Raw genomic sequence first — 22,106 nt, forward strand, 5'->3', positions numbered from 1 at the left:
ACTGGTGGTGATTGTCGTTTGAAACATTCTGGATCCGCTATAAGTTTAATTATTTCAAGTGTTGTGAGAAAAGGTTATAAATCTCCACCTCGAACATCCTCACACGCAATATAGCCTACTAGCCGAGACTCCTTCTTTATGTGGACAGATGTGACGTAATGACGCAAAGACATGCTCGAATTTTCCATGGAAATCCACCAGTACCACTGGAATTAAAATCATTATTAAAAGTTAACCGATCTGAATCCGGCTAAGGCAAGAAGATAGTTTTGAACACTGGCTGGTTATGTTTTTTTTATTATTATTATTTTGGATAATTTTTAACACAAAAAAAGTTACGGACTGCAACTTTTAAGGAGCCCTTGGTTTAAACAGTGTGGCTCTGGTCTCCAAAAGCCCTTTAAATGAAACCATTAAAGGGGTCCTATTATGCTTTTTCACTTTTTCAACTTTAGTTAGTGTGTAATGTTGCTGTTTGAGTATAAAAAAGATCTGCAAGGTTTCAAAGCTCAAAGTCCACTCCAAAGGGAGATATTTTATTTAACAGAATCCACTTTCCAAGATCTACATCGAGCGGCTCGTTTGGACTCCGACGCGATTTTCCCGGGCTTTATGAAGTCATAATGTTCCTCATTTAAATAATCGCCTCTGGAATACGTGGAAAGCGGACGAAGCTTGGATGAGCTGCTGCTGTCAATGAGGAGAGGATCTGGCGTCTGTCCGAGGAGAATCTCCGAGTTCTCGGGGTTCGGCCCGATCCCAGAGTCCCCTCTGGATCAGCGTGTGTCGGGAGGAGGAAGAATGAAGCATCAGCTGTGAAGAACTCTGTCCAAAGTTCAGCATGAGGAGCTTGTGATGCTCTCGGCCGATTTATATCCTCCGGCTCTGGAAACCTGCAGCGTGAGGAAGGAGAGATGGAGTCACTGAAGTATCAGGAGATCCTAGGAGAAAACATCATGCCGTCAGTGAGGAAGCTGAAGCTTGGACCTTCAACAGGACAATGATCCCAAGCATTCCTCAGATTCCTCAAGGCTTGGTTGCAGAAGAAGTCCTGGGAGATACAGTCACATCACAGTCTCCTGGACGGGCTCAGATCCATCAGAAACAGAAGCTGCTGTCTTACACATCTCGCTTCAGCAGCTCAGGCCAGCAGAAGGCTGCTCTACTGAGGACTGAAGATGCTTGCCATGAAGGGGGTGAATCATTTTGAGTGGCACTTTCAGTTGAATTTGGGGAAACCACTTGAAACAATTGTTGTGTTGAGCTATTTCAATTACTTTTGTTTGATTTGTTCATTGCAAACATCTGAACGTCTGTAAATTTTACCAAAAACCCTAACCGTATATAGGCCTCCTCTCATGCTGATCAGATAGATATGATAATTGCAGATGATGAATTGATTGGATAGATCATTTGAACGTGCTCCTCTCGAACTTTGTTAATAAAACATAATTTGTTTGACCTTCTGACGAACATAGAATGGGTACAATTTTATTTTAAACACTGTTCCTGGACATTATAATCCCGATGTTTATCTGTGTGCTGCACGTTATGAAGAACAGCTTCCAGAACCATGATGAACTCTCGGTTATGGAGGGGCAGGACATTTCCCGAACACACGCCAAGCGCTGCCAATCACAACGCACTGGGCCAGCTAACCAATCACAGCACATTTTGCATTTCGGAAGGAGAGACTTCATCGAAACCGGAACTAAACAACACGTGCGGGACAGACTGGGGAGAGAGGAGCTGTAATGTAAAATATGTTAAAAATAATGTTTTTTTGAACAATCAAGCATGAAAGCATATTCTAGTACACCCAAAAACAAAATCAAGACTTCGTAAAAGGGCGTAATAGGACCCGATTAAAAAGCTTTGACCTGTCCTTTCAGCTGAGCGTAGATGAGCGCCCTCTGACCCTGGAACAGGGCACTGATGGGTGGAGACAGCATGTCCACCGTAACGCCCTCGGGAACGGTCCAGTCCACAGAGATATTATCCACAGCCGGCTGGAGAGCAAACCGGAGCGACTGCATCACCTGACAGAGAAGGACAGGAGAGAGTGGTGAATAGAAACCCTGAACATCTCGTACTGATTCTGTCCAGAGCAGAACTTACTTTGGGCTGCATGCGGTCAGTGCCTGTGATGAACTGAGCGTGACCTGAACCTTCTCTGGCCATTCCTGTGATGAGAGCCGTACTCGCACCCTCCCCAATCCCGAAGGAGAAACACCTGAGGAAACATGACCGTCTGACATGAAGTGAACCTGAAGTGAGGCGGGAGATATCAGTAAAGCAGGAGTGAGTAGTGAGCGCCCACCTGTGAGAGAAAACGTTACTCTTCACCAGGTCCAGCACCTCTTTGGTGTTCCACACCTCTCCATCAGTGAACATGAACAGCTGAGAGAGAGTCAGGCTCAGAAACACACCTCAGCAGAGTTCAGAAGCGTGTTGAATGATGAGTGTGTACCTGTCGGGGGTGATCCGGGAAACAGGGCTGACTGTAGATGTGTTTCAGAGGCTGAAGGATCTCTGTGCCGCCCATGTCTGCCCTCATGTTCTTCACTCTCTTCAGAGCCTCTTCCATCGTGTCGTCGCTGTACACAACACTCTGACTGCAACGACACACACCACAGGCTCTCACTAAACCACCACTGACCAGCACAAGATCATTCCTGCAGAACAACTAAGGTGTGTTTACTGACGGGAAGAAGGACTCGAAGTGAGAGCCGAATCCATAGATGTTGAAGTAGCATCCCATGGGAAGACTCTTCAGCAGCAGCAGCAGCGTGTCCTACAGAGACAGTGTGTGTGTGTGTGTGTGTGTGTGTGTGTGTGTGTGTGTGTGTGTGTGTGTGTGTGTGTGTGTGTGAGTACAGTAGAGACACAGTGTGTGTGTGTGTGTGTGTGTGTGTGTGTGTGTGTGTGTGTGTGAGTACAGTAGAGACACAGTGTGTGTGTGTGTGTGTGTGTGTGTGTGTGTGAGTACAGTAGAGATAAGCATGTACAGTGAATAGACACATGTAAAGTGAGTACAGTAGAGACTCATGTACAGTGAGTACAGTAGAGACACATGTACAGTGAGTACAGTAGAGACACATGTACAGTGAGTACAGTAGAGACACATGTGCAGTGAGTACAGTAGAGACACATGTACAGCGAGTACAGTAGAGTCACATGTACAGCGAGTACAGTAGAGACTCATGTACAGTGAGTACAGTAGAGACACATGTACAGTGAGTACAGTAGAGACTCATGTACAGTGAGCACAGTAGAGTCCCATGTACAGTGAGTACAGTAGAGTCACATGTACAGCGAGTACAGTAGAGACTCATGTACAGTGAGTACAGTAGAGTCACATGTACAGCGAGTACAGTAGAGACACATGTACAGTGAGTACAGTAGAGACACATGTACAGTGAGTACAGTAGAGACACATGTGCAGTGAGTACAGTAGAGACACATGTACAGTGGGTACAGTAGAGACACATGTACAGCGAGTACAGTAGAGTCACATGTACAGCGAGTACAGTAGAGACTCATGTACAGTGAGTACAGTAGAGTCACATGTACAGCGAGTACAGTAGAGACACATGTACAGTGAGTACAGTAGAGACACATGTACAGTGAGTACAGTAGAGACACATGTGCAGTGAGTACAGTAGAGACACATGTACAGTGGGTACAGTAGAGACACATGTGCAGTGAGTACAGTAGAGACACATGTACAGTGGGTACAGTAGAGACACATGTACAGTGAGTACAGTAGAGTCACATGTACAGCGAGTACAGTAGAGACTCATGTACAGTGAGTACAGTAGAGTCACATGTACAGCGAGTACAGTAGAGACACATGTGCAGTGAGTACAGTAGAGACACATGTACAGTGAGTACAGTAGAGACACATGTGCAGTGAGTACAGTAGAGACACATGTACAGTGGGTACAGTAGAGACACATGTACAGTGAGTACAGTAGAGACACATGTACAGTGGGTACAGTGGAGACTCATGTACAGTGAGTACAGTAGAGTCACATGTACAGCGAGTACAGTAGAGACTCATGTACAGTGAGTGCCGTAGAGACACATGTACAGCGAGTACAGTATAGACACATGTACAGCGAGTACAGTAGAGACTCATGTACAGTGAGTGCCGTAGAGACACATGTATAGTGAGTACAGTAGAGACTCATGTACGGTGAGTACAGTAGAGACACATGTACGGTGAGTACAGTAGAGTCACATGTACAGTGAGTACAGTAGAGTCACATGTACAGCGAGTACAGTAGAGACACATGTACAGCGAGTACAGTAGAGACTCATGTGCAGTGAGTGCCGTAGAGACACATGTATGGTGAGTACAGTAGAGACACATGTACAGTGAGTACAGTAGAGTCACATGTACAGTGAGTACAGTAGAGACACATGTGCAGTGAGTACAGTAGAGACACATGTACAGTGAGTACAGTATAGACACATGTACAGTGAGTACAGTATAGACACATGTACAGTGAGTACAGTAGAGTCACATGTACAGCGGGTACAGTAGAGACTCATGTACAGTGAGTACAGTGGAGTCACATGTACAGCGAGTACAGTAGAGACACATGTACAGCGAGTACAGTAGAGTCACATGTACAGTGAGTACAGTAGAGTCCCATGTACAGCGAGTACAGTAGAGTCACATGTACAGCGAGTACAGTAGAGACTCATGTACAGCGAGTACAGTATAGACACATGTACAGCGAGTACAGTAGAGACACATGTACAGCGAGTACAGTATAGACACATGTACAGCGAGTACAGTAGAGACTCATGTACAGCGAGTACAGTATAGACACATGTACAGCGAGTACAGTATAGACACATGTACAGCGAGTACAGTAGAGGCTCATGTACAGTGAGTGCCGTAGAGACACATGTATAGTGAGTACAGTAGAGACTCATGTACGGTGAGTACAGTAGAGACTCATGTACGGTGAGTACAGTAGAGACACATGTACAGTGAGTACAGTAGAGTCACATGTACAGTGAGTACAGTAGAGTCACATGTACAGCGAGTACAGTAGAGACACATGTACAGCGAGTACAGTAGAGACACATGTACAGTGAGTACAGTAGAGACACATGTACAGTGAGTACAGTAGAGACACATGTGCAGTGAGTACAGTAGAGACACATGTACAGTGAGTACAGTATAGACACATGTACAGTGAGTACAGTATAGACACATGTACAGTGAGTACAGTAGAGACACATGTACAGTGAGTACAGTAGAGTCACATGTACAGTGAGTACAGTAGAGTCCCATGTACAGCGAGTACAGTAGAGACTCATGTACAGCGAGTACAGTATAGACATGTACAGCGAGTACAGTATAGACACATGTACAGCGAGTACAGTATAGACACATGTACAGCGAGTACAGTAGAGACTCATGTACAGCGAGTACAGTAGAGACTCATGTACAGCGAGTACAGTATAGACACATGTACAGCGAGTACAGTATAGACACATGTACAGCGAGTACAGTAGAGACTCATGTACAGCGAGTACAGTAGAGACTCATGTACAGTGAGTACAGTATAGACACATGTACAGCGAGTACAGTATAGACACATGTACAGCGAGTACAGTAGAGACACATGTACAGTGAGTGCCGTAGAGACACATGTATAGTGAGTACAGTAGAGACACATGTACAGTGAGTACAGTAGAGTCACATGTACAGCGAGTACAGTAGAGACACATGTACAGTGAGTACAGTAGAGACACATGTACAGTGAGTACAGTAGAGACACATGTACAGCGAGTACAGTAGAGACACATGTACAGCGAGTACAGTAGAGACACATGTACAGCGAGTACAGTAGAGACTCATGTACAGTGAGTGCTGTAGAGTCACATGTATAGTGAGTACAGTATAGACACATGTACAGTGAGTACAGTAGAGACACATGTACAGCGAGTACAGTAGAGCATACCTGTCAACATTTGTGCGGGGACCGTTCGGAGCGGTTGAGGGGGAATCCACCTCACGTGCAGTACACTTAACAGCTCATGCTGTGAAATGTACTGCACGTGTTAAGTGTATTATTTACATTGCAATAACCATAAATGAAAACATAACTTAATTTATTAATATTTCTTTAGATTTTTTAATTGTAATTTTATTACAACAAAAGATCACAGAAACACTGCACTGCAGTTTTTAACACTGGTACAAACACATATAACACTGTGGCACTTCGGTTTCTTTGCAGGGACACCGCCTTCACCCAGGGCCGGATTAACAATTTCCTGTGCCCTGGGCAACAAGACTCAAGGCCCCGGCGTAGTTAGGGGGGTTCGGGGGCATGCTCCCACGAGAAAATTTGGATTTCTCTGATCTACATATGTGCAATTTAGGACTTTTGAAGGCCAAAAAATTATAAGAAATAGGCTAGCTTTAAAACCTTGTCATTAGATTATTTGTCAATACCTGCTCTCTCCTCATCTTCATATTTCTTATTCTCTCAGTATTCTTATCCTGGCCTATTTCTTCTCCTCCTAAAGCTGAACTTAGTCTTTTCATTTTCGAAAGTAAACATAGGCTCAACTGATATTTATACGTTTTATGAATCATTTTCTTAGACAAGTTAATTCACTCAAGGCTACCAGGAAAGCTGTAGCCTAAGTCAGTATTGCCATTAGGAACCTTCTGCAAGCTTTGGAATTTGAAAACGTCTGTTTTTAAATGTTAAAAGTAATTTTAAATAATACAAATTATAGATTACGTTTACCGCAGTTGGTGGAATTGGCAGACGTTCCCTTAAGCATCGTGTGCTGTGCAAACGCGTCAAAGCATTCTCAGGTATAATTATGCAGCATTAATGCACGAATGATTTTGAATGAATATTTTCATCATGTCGATATAGAATGGTCACATAATGTTAAAACTAATCTTGCTATTGATATCTTTGTTAGACTACCGACCGTATAGAACAAATGTCCGGCTAATATCGAACCTAAAACGAACTTTACCGCGCTCAACCAGCGGGAGTGCATTTCACGAATTAGTAATCGCTGGCGTTCAGCGGGGAGGGAGGAAAGTCTGCGTGAACCCGCGTAGATGCACTTTATGCAGTGAAGACCATGTAAAGTGTTTGATAACTTTATTAAATTTCTGTGTATTTCCTCCTACCTGTCAGTGCCCCTTAGATGTCATGTGCCCCTGGGCAAGTGACCAGCTGCCCTAATGGTTAATCCGGCCCTGCCTTCACCTGCCATGTCTATCGGGTTATACTTTCCGCGACTGCGCAACTGGGTTATAGGTTGCCAGGTTGAGGTGACAAACGGGTTGAAATTGTATATGGTGTGTGGATTGTGTGAATATAATGCATTTAATACAAGATCTGGCAACTGGTCAACATTAGACAAACATATTGGTCCGATTATTCATAAAGGAGTTTGGGTCATGCAAATTACGGGAGTTTCCCGCGAGAAATAACAAACCGGGAGGGGTCCGGGAGATAGGGCTAAAAAACGGGAGAAACCCGGGAAAAACGGGAGTGTTGACAGGTATGCAGTAGAGACACATGTACAGCGAGTACAGTAGAGACATGTACAGCGAGTACAGTAGAGACTCTTGTACAGTGAGTACAGTAGAGACTCGTACAGTGGGTGCCGTAGAGACACATGTACAGTAAGTACAGTAGAGACTCGAGTACAGTAGAGACACGTGTACAGTGATTACAGTAGACACATGTACAGTAAGTACAGTATAGACTCATGTACAGTGGGTGCCGTAGAGACACATGTACAGTGGAGACACATGTACAATAAGTACAGTAGAGACTCATGTACAGTGAGTACAGTAGAGTAGGGCTGCACAATTAATCGAATTTCTAATCGCGATTACGATTACGGATGCCACGATTACGTAATCGTTCAAAGCCGCGATTACAAAAAAAAATTCACCCTGCGTGCGTGTGTTTAGAGCATGTTATGTTATGAGAGGCGAATCACAACTACTTCAGAAAACCCAGCACAATAGGAACTACCAGGCAGTGACGTAAGTGTACGGTGAAATAAAAAGTCTTTCACCTCAGAAAAACGGACGTTCCTGTCCTGTCAGCCGTTATACTGTGCTCGTAGCGCACACTCTTCAATTGCACGCACAAATGCGGCGGTGCGCGCTGTGTATCGCTTCACTGTATGAGCAAAGGAAACTACGAGCATGCAACGTTGTTATGTTGTAAATTAGTAAGTCACGAAATAAAAGTAAAATACCAATAAATCACGTTACTGGTACGTCGCGTCTTAGCTGAGAAGGACTTGCATGCAGGGATGATTTTCATTCTATTCACCAGGAAAAGTTTCCATGTTTCATTAACAGTTCTTGTTAATATTGTGTATTCACCATGGTAACTGTCGTTTCAATATTAACCCCAAAATGCCACTTTATTTTCACTTTGTGTTATTTTTTATATTTTTAAATGACTGTGGTGGGTCATACCAACATTGTATTAACAAAAACTAGTTTGGGACTGCTATTTAATAGCTTTAGCATAGGCCTAATGTTTATTTATTAGTAGTCTTTACTATTAGTCATATTCTTACAATTTATGTGTATGTTAAGTAAAGGGGGACAGTACTTGTGTGTGTGTGTTCACAATTTTTAAGTAAACATGTATTATAATATGCCTATATAGATATATATATATATATATATATTTTTTTTTTTTTTTTTTTTTTTTAATGTAAATTGTGATAATTGTAATTAATATATCGCAATTACAATTTCAATGTCATAATCGTGCAGCCCTACAGTAGAGACTCCTGTACAGTGAGTACAGTAAAGATAATCATGTACAGTGAGTAGAGACACATGTAAAGTGAGTACAGTTTAGACTCATGTACAGTGAGCACAGTAGAGACACATGTACAGTGAGTACAGTAGAGACACATGTACAGTGAGTACAATAGAAACACATGTACAGTGAGTACAGTCGAGACACATGTACAGTGAGTACAGTAGACATGTGAGTACCGTATAGACTCATGTACATTGAGTACAGTAGAGACACATGTACAGTGAGTACAGTAGAGACACATGTACAGTGAGAACCGTATAGACTCATGTACAGTGAGTACAGTAGAGACACGTACAGTGAGTACCGTAGAGACTCATGTACAGTGAGTACAGTAGAGACATGTACAGTGAGCACCGTATAGACTCATGTACAGTGAGTACAGTAGAGACACGTACAGTGAGTACAGTAGAGACTTATGTACAGTGAGCACAGTAGAGACCCATGTACAGTGAGTACAGTAGAGTACAGTAGAGACATGTACAGCGAGTACCGTATAGACTCATGTACAGTGAGAACAATAGAGACACGTACAGTGAGTACAGTAGAGACTTCTGTACAGTGAGTACAGTAGAGACACATGTGCAGTGAGAACCGTAGAGACTCATGTAAAGTGAGTACAGTGGAGACATGTACAGTGAGTACAGTAGAGACACATATACAGTGAGTACAGTAGACATGTACAGTGAGCACCGTATAGACTCATGTACAGTGAGCGCAGTAGAGACATGTACAGTGAGCACCGTATAGACTCATGTACAGTGAGCACAGTATAGGCACATGTACAGCGAGTACAGTAGAGACATGTACAGTGAGTACAGTAGAGACACATACAGTGAGTACAGTAGAGACTCATGTACAGTGAGTACAGTAGAGACTCATGTACAGTGAGTACAGTAGAGTCACATGTACAGCGAGTACAGTAGAGACTCATGTACAGTGAGTACAGTAGAGTCACATGTACAGTGAGTACAGTAGAGACACATGTACAGTGAGAACCGTAGAGACTCATGTAAAGTGAGTACAGTGGAGACATGTACAGTGAGTACAGTAGAGACACATATACAGTGAGTACAGTAGACATGTACAGTGAGCACCGTATAGACTCATGTACAGTGAGCGCAGTAGAGACATGTACAGTGAGCACCGTATAGACTCATGTACAGCGAGTACAGTAGAGACATGTACAGTGAGTACAGTAGAGACACATACAGTGAGTACAGTAGAGACTCATGTACAGTGAGCACAGTAGAGACTCATGTACAGTGAGTACAGTAGACACATGTACAATGAGTACAGTAGAGACTCTTGTACAGCGAGTACAGTAGACACATGTACAATGAGTACAGTAGAGACTCTTGTACAGTGAGTACAGTAGAGTACAGTAGAGTACAGTAGAGACATGTACAGTGAGTGCCGTATAGACTCATGTACAGTGAGCACAGTAGAGACTCATGTACAGTGAGTACAGTAGACACATGTACAATGAGTACAGTAGAGACTCTTGTACAGTGAGTACAGTAGAGACATGTACAGTGAGTACCGTATAGACATGTACAGTGAGTACCGTATAGACATGTACAGTGAGTACCGTATAGACTCATGTACAGTGAGTACAGTAGACACGTACAGTGAGTACCGTATAGACTCATGTACAGTGAGTACAGTAGAGACACGTACGGTGAGTACCGTATAGACTCATGTACAGTGAGTACAGTAGACACATGTACAGTGAGTACCATATAGACTCATGTACAGTGAGTACCGTATAGACTCATGTACAGTGAGTACCATATAGACTCATGTACAGTGAGTACCGTATAGACTCATGTACAGTGAGTACAGTAGACACATGTACAGTGAGTACCGTATAGACTCATGTACAGTGAGTACAGTAGACACATGTACAGTGAGTACAGTAGACACATGTACAGTGAGTACAGTAGAGACACGTACAGTGAGTACCGTATAGACTCATGTACAGTGAGTACAGTAGAGACACGTACAGTGAGTACCGTATAGACTCATGTACAGCGAGTACAGTAGAGACACGTACAGTGAGTACCGTATAGACTCATGTACAGTGAGTACAGTAGAGACACGTACAGTGAGTACCGTATAGACTCATGTACAGTGAGTACAGTAGAGACACATGTACAGTGAGTACCGTATAGACTCATGTACAGTGAGTACAGTAGAGACATGTACAGTGAGTAAAGTGACTCAATAAATCAATATATATGTGTAATTTCTGAAATACGAAATCTTACTCTTGCACTTTCGATGCGCATCTGTGCGTCTTTCCCATTATGCATGCTGCAGTCCATACTGCCCGATCTGTCAACCACAAACACAAACTCGCCTTGAGATGCCAGCGATGACATCACGTCTGCAGGGAACTCTGGGTACAAACTGATCATGAGCACTGGGTCACCCATCAGAGACCCTGAAACAGAGACAGTGTAAACAGGGTAAGAGGGTGTAAATGGCCCGAATTCTGTTCTGTATGATTCGTGTTACAAGGGCTGGGTATTGACACAAATTTCACAATTCGCTTCGATTTCGATTCATAAGCTTGCATTTCAATTTGATTCCGATTCCGATTCGACTCGATTCTATTCAATATTGATTATTTTGGATATCAGGTAGGCAACAATACATGGCAAATTTCAAATCTCTTAACAAATCTCTTAACTAATGCTGTAAACTATGAGAGTCAGTTGGAGCCTACTAGACTTCATCAGCCTACTATAATATTGAAGGTAAAAATTAAATGATTTGTATAAAAACTTAAAATTACACTTTTATTTATTTTTATAATAATAAAGTTATATGAAATGTAAACATTTAAATGGTGGTTGTCAAAAACTTGCTAGATTTATTCAAACATGCATTAAATATTAAAGAACATTAAAAATTATAATGAATATGTAATATGGTGCATATATTTAGCAAAATGCTCCTCTCTAGAGTTAATTTTTCTCGCTGACTGACGAGTTTATGGTCACTAGATATGGTTTTTCTGAGGTAAATGTGACGTTACATGACATTGTTTACAAGCAATTTTAATGACATCTTTCCACGTTTGAAACACTGATTGAGTGATTCCATGTGACATGATACGGACTTCGATAAGCTGTACTCTACCTTTTAACACACTTCATTCATGTTCATTCCGCGCTCTAACTGGTGTTATTAAGGCGGAAGAGAAGATCACGTGCGCTCCGTGCTGCTGTTTCTCTTGAGCTGAGCCAGAGCGATCTCACGCCACAGCGCCAAAACGGTATTTATGTTTTGGAATTTCGTAAGAAAATGGACGTAATTTGAAATCTGAGACTTTCACAAAGATTATTGCGATTTATTGGATGGGATGTGCACTACAATGTTCCATTCATTCATCAACTGAAAACAGGATGACTAATCGATTCTTGGGATTTAAGAATCGATATCGGTTCATAAAAATGAGAATCGATTAAAATCGAGAAATCAATTTTTTACCCAGCCCTATGTGTTACACTGTATGACAGTCTCTATCCTGCAGAGCGAATCAAACTCCCTGAACTAATCAAGTCCTGTGTGCCAACTCACATACGACCCCACATACCTCACATACTGACAATGTTGGATATTTTAAATTGCAGTCGTGAGTGTGAAACGACTTTCTTCTTGCCTACAATGACTTAATTTTAATTTTAAGGGTGAAGTAACCCCTTAAATCACACATTAGTATGTTTACAGCATACTGAATTCATGTAAAAACTAAAGCCTGTACCTGGCTGAGCCGTGGCTGCTCCGGCCTCCACGACAGCACGGGGCTGATGGGTATTCTCATAGTACAGAAGCAGCTCAACATCCTTATCGAACCGGTGACCAGCACTCAGACTCACCTACACACACATTACAGACGTTAGGTCAATAAAAACTGTACACAAATATGAACACACACACACACAGAGTACCGTGGCGTGAGTGTGGTGTGCGTCGAGGAACACCAGAGGATCCAGAGGGCAGCTGGACTCCAGTCTGGAGATGCGGTCTGAAGATCTCACATCGACACTCAGAGACAGTGTGTACGGAATAACAGATGCTGAGAAAACTTCTGGAACACCAGCGGCTGAAGCTGAGAGAATCACACGGACAAACAGAGATACTATACAACACCAGCATCAATATACAGAGCCGAACCGCCAAACATTCATAAACATTTGACCAGTAGTGTAGGGGAAGTAAAAGGTTTGACTACATCATTCACTATGCTTTCTGGAAAGAATAGTTTTATAAAAAAGATGTTATGTCTATATTTTTGTTTTCAAAATCTTTGCTGCTTTAAATCGAACAGAACTGATTTTTTAAAACTATGTAGAAATACACAGTGGTAAAATACTTGTGAAGATGTGGACAGTCAGTGTTGCGGCCTGTGTGTAAGGTTAAACCGCACCTGCTGGCATGTGTATCTGGGGTTAAACCGCACCTGAGGGTGTGTGTATCTGGGGTTAAACCGCACCTGAGGGTGTGTGTATCTGGGGTTAAACCGCACCTGAGGGTGTGTGTATCTGGGGTTAAACCGCACCTGCTGGCATGTGTATCTGGGGTTAAACCGCACCTGAGGGTGTGTGTATCTGGGGTTAAACCGCACCTGCTGGCGTGTGTATCTGGGGTTAAACCGCACCTGAGGGTGTGTGTATCTGAGGTTAAACCGCACCTGAGGGTGTGTATCTGGGGTTAAACCGCACCTGCTGGCGTGTATATCTGGGGTTAAACCGCACCTGAGGGTGTGTGTATCTGAGGTTAAACCGCACCTGAGGGTGTGTATCTGGGATTAAACCGCACCTGAGGGTGTGTATTTGGAGTATGTCTCTGGGATTTAACTACACCTGAGGGTGTGTATCTGGGGTTAAACTGTGTATATGGGGTTAAACCGCATCTGAGGGCATGTTTCTGGGGTTAAACCGCACCTGAGGGCGTGTATCTGGGGTTAAACCACACCTGAGGGTGTGTGTCTGGGGTTAAACCGCACCTGAGGGCGTGTGTCTGGGGTTAAACCGCACCTGAGGGTGTGTGTTTGGGGTTAAACCACACCTGAAGGTGTGTATCTGGAGTGTGTCTCTGGTGTTTAACTGCACCTGAGGATGTGTATCTGGGGTTAAACTGTGTATATGGTGTTAAACCGCACCTGAGGGCGTGTGTCTGGGATTTAACCGCACCTGAGGGCGTGTGTCTGGGGGGTTAAACCGCACCTGAGGGCGTGTGTCTGGGGTTTAACCGCACCTAAGGGCGTGTGTCTGGGGTTAAACCGCACCTGAGGGCGTGTGTATGGGGTTAAACCGCACCTGAGGGTGTGTATCTGGGGTTAAACCACACCTGAGGGTGTGTATCTGGGGTTAAACCGCACCTGAGGGCGTGTTTCTGGGGTTAAACCACACCTGAGGGTGTGTGTCTGGGGTTAAACCGCACCTGAGGGCATGTTTCTGGGGTTAAACCGCACCTGAGGGCGTGTTTCTGGGGTTAAACTGCACCTGAGGGTGTGTATCTGGGGTTAAACTGCACCTGTGGGTGTGTATTTGGAGTATGTCTCTGGGATTTAACTACACCTGAGGGTGTGTATCTGGGGTTAAACTGTGTATATGGGGTTAAACCGCATCTGAGGGCATGTTTCTGGGGTTAAACCGCACCTGAGGGCGTGTATCTGGGGTTAAACCACACCTGAGGGTGTGTGCCTGGGGTTAAACCGCACCTGAGGGGGTGTGTTTGGGGTTAAACCGCACCTGAGAGTGTGTATCTGGGGTTAAACCACACCTGAGGGTGTGTGTCTGGGGTTAAACCGCACCTGAGGGTGTGTGTTTGGGGTTAAACCACACCTGAAGGTGTGTATCTGGAGTGTGTCTCTGGTGTTTAACTGCACCTGAGGATGTGTATCTGGGGTTAAACTGTGTATATGGTGTTAAACCGCACCTGAGGGCGTGTGTCTGGGGTTTAACCGCACCTGAGGGCGTGTGTCTGGGGGGTTAAACCGCACCTGAGGGCATGTGTCTGGGGGATTAAACCGCACCTGAGGGCGTGTGTCTGGGGTTTAACCGCACCTGAGGGTGTGTATCTGGGGTTAAACCGCACCTGAGGGCGTGTGTATGGGGTTAAACCGCACCTGAGGGTGTGTATCTGGGGTTAAACCACACCTGAGGGTGTGTATCTGGGGTTAAACCGCACCTGAGGGCGTGTTTCTGGGGTTAAACCACACCTGAGGGTGTGTGTCTGGGGTTAAACCGCACCTGAGGGCATGTGTCTGGGGTTTAACCGCACCTAAGGGCGTGTGTCTGGGGTTAAACCGCACCTGAGGGCGTGTGTATGGGGTTAAACCGCACCTGAGGGCATGTTTCTGGGGTTAAACCGCACCTGAGGGCGTGTTTCTGGGGTTAAACCACACCTGAGGGTGTGAATCTGGGGTTAAACCGCACCTGAGGGTGTGTATCTGGGGTTAAACTGCACCTGTGGGTGTGTATTTGGAGTATGTCTCTGGGGTTTAACTACACCTGAGGGTGTGTATCTGGGGTTAAACTGTGTATATGGGGTTAAATCGGATCTGAGGGCATGTGTCTGGGGTTGAACCGCACCTGAGGGCGTGTGTCTGGGGTTAAACCGCATCTGAGGGTGTGTATCTGGGGTTAAACCGCACCTGAGGGCGTGTGTCTGGGGTTTAACCGCACCTGAGGGTGTGTATCTGGGGTTAAACCACACCTGAGGGCGTGTGTCTGGGGTTAAACCGCACCAGAGGGCGTGTGTCTGGGGTTAAACCGCACCTGAGGGCGTGTGTCTGGGGTTAAACCGCACCTGAGGGCGTGTGTTTGGGGTTTAACCCCATATACACAGTTTAACCCCAGAGACACACTCCAGATACACACCCTCAGGTGTGGTTTAACCGCACCTGAGGGCGTGTGTCTGGGGTTAAACCGCACCTGAGGGTGTGTCTGGGGTTAAACCGCACCTGAGGGCGTGTGTCTGGGGTTAAACCGCACCTGAGGGCATGTGTCTGGGGTTAAACCGCACCTGAGGGTGTGTGTCTGGGGTTAAACCGCACCTGAGGGTGTGTGTCTGGGGTTAAACAGCACCTGAGGGCATGTGTCTGGAGTTAAACCGCACCTGAGGGCGTGTGTCTGGGGTTAAACCCCACCTGTGGGTGTGTATCTGGGGTTAAACCACACCTCTGGGTGTGTATCTGTGGTTAAACCGCACCTGAGGGCGTGTGTCTGGGGTTAAACCACACCTCTGGGTGTGTATCTGTGGTTAAACCGCACCTGAGGGTGTGTGTCTGGGGTTAAACCGCACCTGAGGGTGTGTGTCTGGGGTTAAACCCCACCTGTGGGTGTGTATCTGGGGTTAAACCGCACCTGAGGGTGTGTGTCTGGGGTTAAACCGCACCTGTGGGTGTGTATCTGGGGTTGAGTACGGCCGGCAGACAGAAGCGCAGTGCGTGGTCGGCCTGAACGCTGAGCTCCATCACATAGACGATGTTGATGACGGCGTTCTGACCCGGAGACAAACACCCGACACTCAGTTTGAAGACATCCGAACTCTCATCACTCTCTTCCAGCAGAAACGCCTGCTGACCTGAACTCACAGCATCATCATACTGATCCCGTGCCTGCAAGAGAAGAAGCGGTCAAGCAACAGGACAGGACCCTTTCTCATTTCAACACGGTTCTTTGTTGCTAGGAAACTTTGTTTTGTTTACTGTGTTTACCGTGGTAAAACGCGTGCTGAAGTCTTGTTTGTTTCTTTGTTTGTCGTGCATCTCGGGTAGCTTTTGATTTTCGCTTCGCTAAGTAGTAGGGCTATTCCTGCTGTATTCAATAACGAGGAATAAGGCGTGTATATAATTGGTGAAGCCCTTGTGTGAAGCCCTCATTGTATGAAGAGCAAAGACACCGACTCATTAAAGTCCCAACCTCATGGCCATAACTGAGACCTGGATCAAACCTGAGGACACTGCCACTCCTGTATATGTCCATGCCATGTTTTGATTAATATTAATATTGCTGTATTTTAGGTAAATCATGATACTGCAAAAGCCTCATTAGACCTTTGACTGGCCCTTTCCAAATCTGTGAAAAAAATGTTTTCTAATGGTGTAAATTTCTGGGGTCACCTGAGGGCCTCCTCAACTATATAAGACACTACAGCAAAGTTGAAACCAGTGAGATTTATTACTGATTTCACAATCACAGAGAGGAGGCCATTCATAACAGAGGTACTTCACATGTACAAGCCTTAAAAGGCACATCACTAAAAAAAGACACATTTTATTCAAAGGCTAAGAGACACTGTACAAAGTTTTCAAAAACATTATCATGGCAAAATTCTGCATTTGCACAATCTCTCCGGAATTAAATGGGTTGCTGTAGAAAGATAACAAAAACTTCTGTTGTGTAATGTGTGCTCTGAACAAACATTTTAAAAATCAAAGAAAACCACGGACAGATTCAAATGTATAAAACTTTGCATAGATTTCCTAGGCTTGTTTGAAAGCGACAGACGTGTGTTGAGCAGGTTTGAACTGAACTACAGTCCAGCATCTGTCTGTCGGACTGAGACTTTAACACTCCTGCCTCAGGTGAAGCTGTCTACAGCCTGTTAACATCATCACATCTGTCAGCCCTCAGGTGTGGAGACTCACGCTCTGCTTGTCCTGCAGCTCCGCCACGATCTCCTGCTCCTCGATCCGGGCGCTGAAGTGGCAGACGGCGGCGTCGGCCGGCAGCGGGAACACGAACACGGCCTCCAGCGCTCGATCCTCCTCATTCACATACTGGAGACTGGAGCTGACAGAGACCCCGTGATCCCGAACCTGCAGCTGCACCGAGATGCTCTTCAGAGGAACTGAGACACACACACACACAAATCAGAAGATCTGCAAAAACACACACACCAGAGCAACTGAGAGACACACACACACACATCAGAAGATCTGCACACACACACACACATCAGAAGATCTACACACACACACACACACACACACACACACACACACACACACACACACACACATCAGAAGATCTGCACACACACACACACACACCAGAGGAATTGAGACACACACACACACACATCAGAAGATCTGCACAAACACACACACATCAGAAGATCTGCGCACACACACACACATCAGAAGATCTGCGCACGCACACACACACACACACACACACACACACACGCACACACACACACACACACACACACACACAGTGGAGAGTTTATACCTGGTGTATAAACACACACACACACACACAGTGGAGAGTTTATACCTGGGGTCCGTTCTTCGTATGTCGCTAACTCACTTAGCTGGATTTGATTGTTGGTGATTTGGCATGATCCTGGATTGTTTGGTTCTTCAACGCTCATCCTGGACTTGCTGTCATAGCAACATGTGCGCAATCTTAAACCTGCTCGGGAGCAGCTTATTTCATGTAAACAGGATTAGATCCCGGCTTCATAAGCGGAGCTGATACGGGAAGTCCAGCGCAGCGCGATAGTGCACTTTCTTTCTGAGATATATATTTTGTCTCGTGATTCGTGAGATTGTCGTTTTTTGTCGCTTTTATGTTTAAAAAACAGTTTTAGTGTTTTTTTTGTTTTGTTTTTTGTGCCATTTCCAAGCCACTTAAGACCCAATGTTGTAAAGCAGTTTTTTTTTTTTTTTTTTTTTAGGCTATCATAATTTTTTATGAAGATCATACAATCATGGCCATGCCGATTACAGATATGTCACTCAGGCTTCACTAACGTGATTGGTACCATAGACTATAGGCTACCATAGACTGCCGTCAAGGCCTCAATGAAGGGGATTATGTGAACAGAAAGGGGGTTCACAATGTAAATGTGCAGCCCAGTTACTATTGTGATTCTTAATATTCCAGATTAGTAATATTATATCAAATAAAAAAAAGGCAGTTGACTAAAATCTTCCATATCACAAATGTGAAAGCAAAATGGCCAGGATCTGTGCATGACTTAAGCATTTTCAGAGATTCACATTTATGCACATTATTTGAAAGTGGTAAGAAAAGTTCCACAATTAAATATCAAGTTCACTGTCTTACATACACTTATTGATCCTAACAGAACTGCATTTTTTCATAGGTGATTATGACATGTTCCTGCAGACAGGTGTTTTATGACCCCATTCCCTGACCCAAACCAGTTACAGTGCAGCTCTAGCCAGGACAAGGGCACACAATGAAATGAACTTTGGCTAACTAAAGGGAAGATGTCAGTGTCTGAGAAGTCTGAGGGTTGCACACCTGACAGGGCCTGTGACATTGTTGCATGTGCCATATTACACAACATTGCCAAACAAAAACCACTTTTCATTAAATGTTTAATTAAACACAAATATGCTTAGTTCCTTGAGTTTTATTTCAAGCCAGTGGTCAAGTGCCTTCAACAAGAGATATTAGACACATGCCTCATGCAACACATAAAAAGGAGAAGTTGGCTATCCACTGCCCACCTGTAGGCCTATGTGTCCTCTGTCTGTGCAGACTCTTCTGTAGGCCTTTCTGTAGATGTGGAATCCTGCAACTTATATTGCAGCCATAAAGCATACAAGTATAAATGAAGTAAAGTTATTTATGCACCTGCATGTAGGCTAGTTCCTCCATATGACAGTTATCTGAGAGGGTTTATTCACTGTCCAATGGAAACAAATGGACATTACAAAGTCTTATACTTTCTTTCCTTTGGAAAGTTAGAAAATGTCCACTTACTGCACATATTTCAGCCACCACTTTCTTGGGAACAGATACAAGTGTTGGTGTATTATGTAAAAGTGCTCAAAAGAGGAAAACACAATGTCATTACAATGAACTACACTCGGGAAAAATGTGATCAATAACTCATGGCAAAATATTTTTACATTAACATAAGTTTATCAGTTTTCACTTTCACAAGTCAAAGCAATTCATCATTACTCAAGATTTAACAGTTGAAATGACTATACGGCCTTAATTTAATGCAGCAAACATTATTTTACAGTGTAGGCTACTAAGATCTTTTCTATTTTTTCTCAGCTTTTTCCTTTTTGCTTTTATAAACAGAACACCATTTATTTAACAGTGCCTTTTATAAAAGAGACTATAACTAAAAATTACCATTATGTAGAATATTTTTGTACTTCACTTTTATTTGTTCCCATGTTCTAGTGTGGTGACTCTGACATTACAATGCACAAAGTAATTATGCAAATATTAAAACACAAAAATATAGGCTAATAAGTGATAAAAACATCTAACATGGCCACTTCTAACGGATTTAAATTGTCTGCTACTTTTTGCCAGTCCTCTCTCCTGGCTTTTGCAGACTTTGAGGTGTTCCCTGGCGTTTTGATTAAACATTAAAATTCCGAATAAACTTCGACTATTAGTTCTTGCTCTGCTGAGGAGAAAAACCGAGCGCGCTCTTTGGCCACGCTGAGCAGCCAATAGCAGCGTTGCTGATCAATGTTTCTACTACCGATACATATCCCCTTTTAAACCAGCGCATGAACGCGCAATTATCTCAGATAACTCAATCCAGCGATACTAATCATATCCGGCAAGTGTGTTCGAAGAACCGAGTTAGCCAGATCATGATTCGCACGATGATATCATCTTGGAAGTGTCATTTGATCTCGGATGTAATAAGCAACGTACGAAGAACGGGCCCCTGGTGTATTTAACACACACACACACACACAGTGGAGAGTTTACCTGGCTCATTCTTCTCCGACACGAGACCGCAGCAGTTCACCATCCTGACTCTCTGAGGAACAAATCAGCTTTAATAAACATTATATTTCATGCGTCTGACTCGACATAACCTCTGTTATATTCCATATAATCTGCAGCAAGATAAAGAGCCACTGTGTAAAAGTGTGTATCAGTACAGAAATATCGTAAACACACACGATTTAAAGAATAATAGTTCATCTTTACCATTTTAAAGGTACTACTGCTAACAGGAATTTAAAAAATGGTTCATAAGAAACTAAAAGAGATTAAATCATTTTTCTTACAAAGTGAAAGTAAACAGGAATCAAGTCTTACTGCGTTTATAAATCCTCAGCGATCGACTCAGTAAATAAGATGAAAATGACTTTCTGACTGTCCGTGTAAAGATGTTTCAGGAAGTATCGGACGACTTGCAGTAACTGAAACTGTATCAGGCAGCAGTTAAGAGGCGAAGGCGCTCATCATCATCAATGTTATGAACGACGCAATGGCGCTGTTGGTCACGTGATAATGACAACATGCGAACGTGGAACGCCCAGATACTAGCCTACACACTCATTTTAGAACGAAGTCATTGTTTAATTAGAACAAGTACCAACTCATATATGAGATTCAGACGCAGCGGTTGTTGGTTGAAAGCACTGAACTGGTAATCTGACCATATGAAGCAAAACTGTGCAATCAGATGTCAGTTTTTGGATTATAATTAACACAGTTGGTTCAGACTTGTTAAAAGCAACAATTTTAGCGAGTTAATCTGGATGGATTGAGTTTTCAAATAACAGTCATGAAGACATTAGACTTGGTAAAAAATGCCAAAGCTGTATTAAATGCAATAAACCGATGAAAAATACAGAACTAGCTGTGGGCAACAGATGACAGCTGGTAGTTCTGCTTTAATGTGATGAGGTCAAAGTTCACATGTGACAGATAGTGGATGTTAAAGGGATTTTTTACAACAGGGTTATCATGAAGACCAGAACACTTTACATGTCTTATCTTGCAGATATGATTACATTGTAAACATATTTGCCTCACCACTAGCATTTGTGCTTTCAGGAGGACAACAGCAGTGTTTAGATCTGATCAGAACCATTAATGTGATCATTTGTCACGAGCAGCAGGAAAACGCCCAGTCTTCAGTCTTTACCTTTCATTGACGACAAGTCCAGGAAAAATGCTTTGACTCCTTTTTGTGAGCAAAGAATGCACAAAGACCCAGTCGCTCTGAGAATGAAGAAACAAAAGACTCTGTCAGAGGAATGCACTGTTTCAGCTCTGTGAATGTTTGCTCTGGGTGTGGACGAGTGTGTGAGAACCAGTGTAAATCCATACAGTCTGTCTGAAAACACACCCGATAGATGAAGTAAAGCACTGAAACATTAAGAAATCAGGCAGATTCAGGATTTATTTATTCATATTCAGGATTCAGCAGGAATCAAACATTTTACAGTGATAAATATGTTAAAGGGATACTTCACCTCTGGAAAGA

General features: G+C 43.6%; 1 protein-coding gene and 1 long non-coding RNA gene across 4 annotated transcripts in view; one reads left to right on the plus strand and one right to left on the minus strand.

The window, feature by feature from the left end:
- Window positions 1–21,132, minus strand: part of LOC307149205 (von Willebrand factor A domain-containing protein 5A-like) — a 31,083-nt gene extending 9,951 nt beyond the window's left edge. The window contains exons 1-12 of one of the 3 annotated variants that reach the window (XM_079855373.1): window positions 20,899–21,132; window positions 20,594–20,645; window positions 17,521–17,723; window positions 16,266–16,488; window positions 12,812–12,972; window positions 12,625–12,739; window positions 11,123–11,298; window positions 2,706–2,794; window positions 2,471–2,615; window positions 2,321–2,400; window positions 2,119–2,233; window positions 1,881–2,039 (exon numbers count right to left, since the gene is read on the minus strand). In XM_079855373.1, coding sequence (XP_079711499.1) covers window positions 1,881–2,039; window positions 2,119–2,233; window positions 2,321–2,400; window positions 2,471–2,615; window positions 2,706–2,794; window positions 11,123–11,298; window positions 12,625–12,739; window positions 12,812–12,972; window positions 16,266–16,488; window positions 17,521–17,723; window positions 20,594–20,636 — 1,509 coding nt within the window. In that variant the 5' untranslated portion in view covers window positions 20,637–20,645; window positions 20,899–21,132. The remainder of the gene's footprint in view (window positions 1–1,880; window positions 2,040–2,118; window positions 2,234–2,320; window positions 2,401–2,470; window positions 2,616–2,705; window positions 2,795–11,122; window positions 11,299–12,624; window positions 12,740–12,811; window positions 12,973–16,265; window positions 16,489–17,520; window positions 17,724–20,593; window positions 20,646–20,898) is intronic. The other 2 variants (XM_079855372.1, XM_079855374.1) reach the window with 2 other exon arrangements.
- LOC307149206 lies at window positions 8,739–10,947 on the plus strand. The gene is made up of 4 exons (XR_013819536.1): window positions 8,739–9,151; window positions 9,203–9,812; window positions 9,978–10,195; window positions 10,365–10,947. It is a non-coding gene; the product is annotated as an uncharacterized lncRNA (long non-coding RNA).
- Window positions 21,133–22,106: the final 974 nt, after the last annotated feature.

This window comes from Squalius cephalus, assembly GCF_949319135.1.
Source record: "Squalius cephalus genome assembly, chromosome: 21".
NCBI classification, from domain to species: Eukaryota; Metazoa; Chordata; class Actinopteri; order Cypriniformes; family Leuciscidae; genus Squalius; species Squalius cephalus.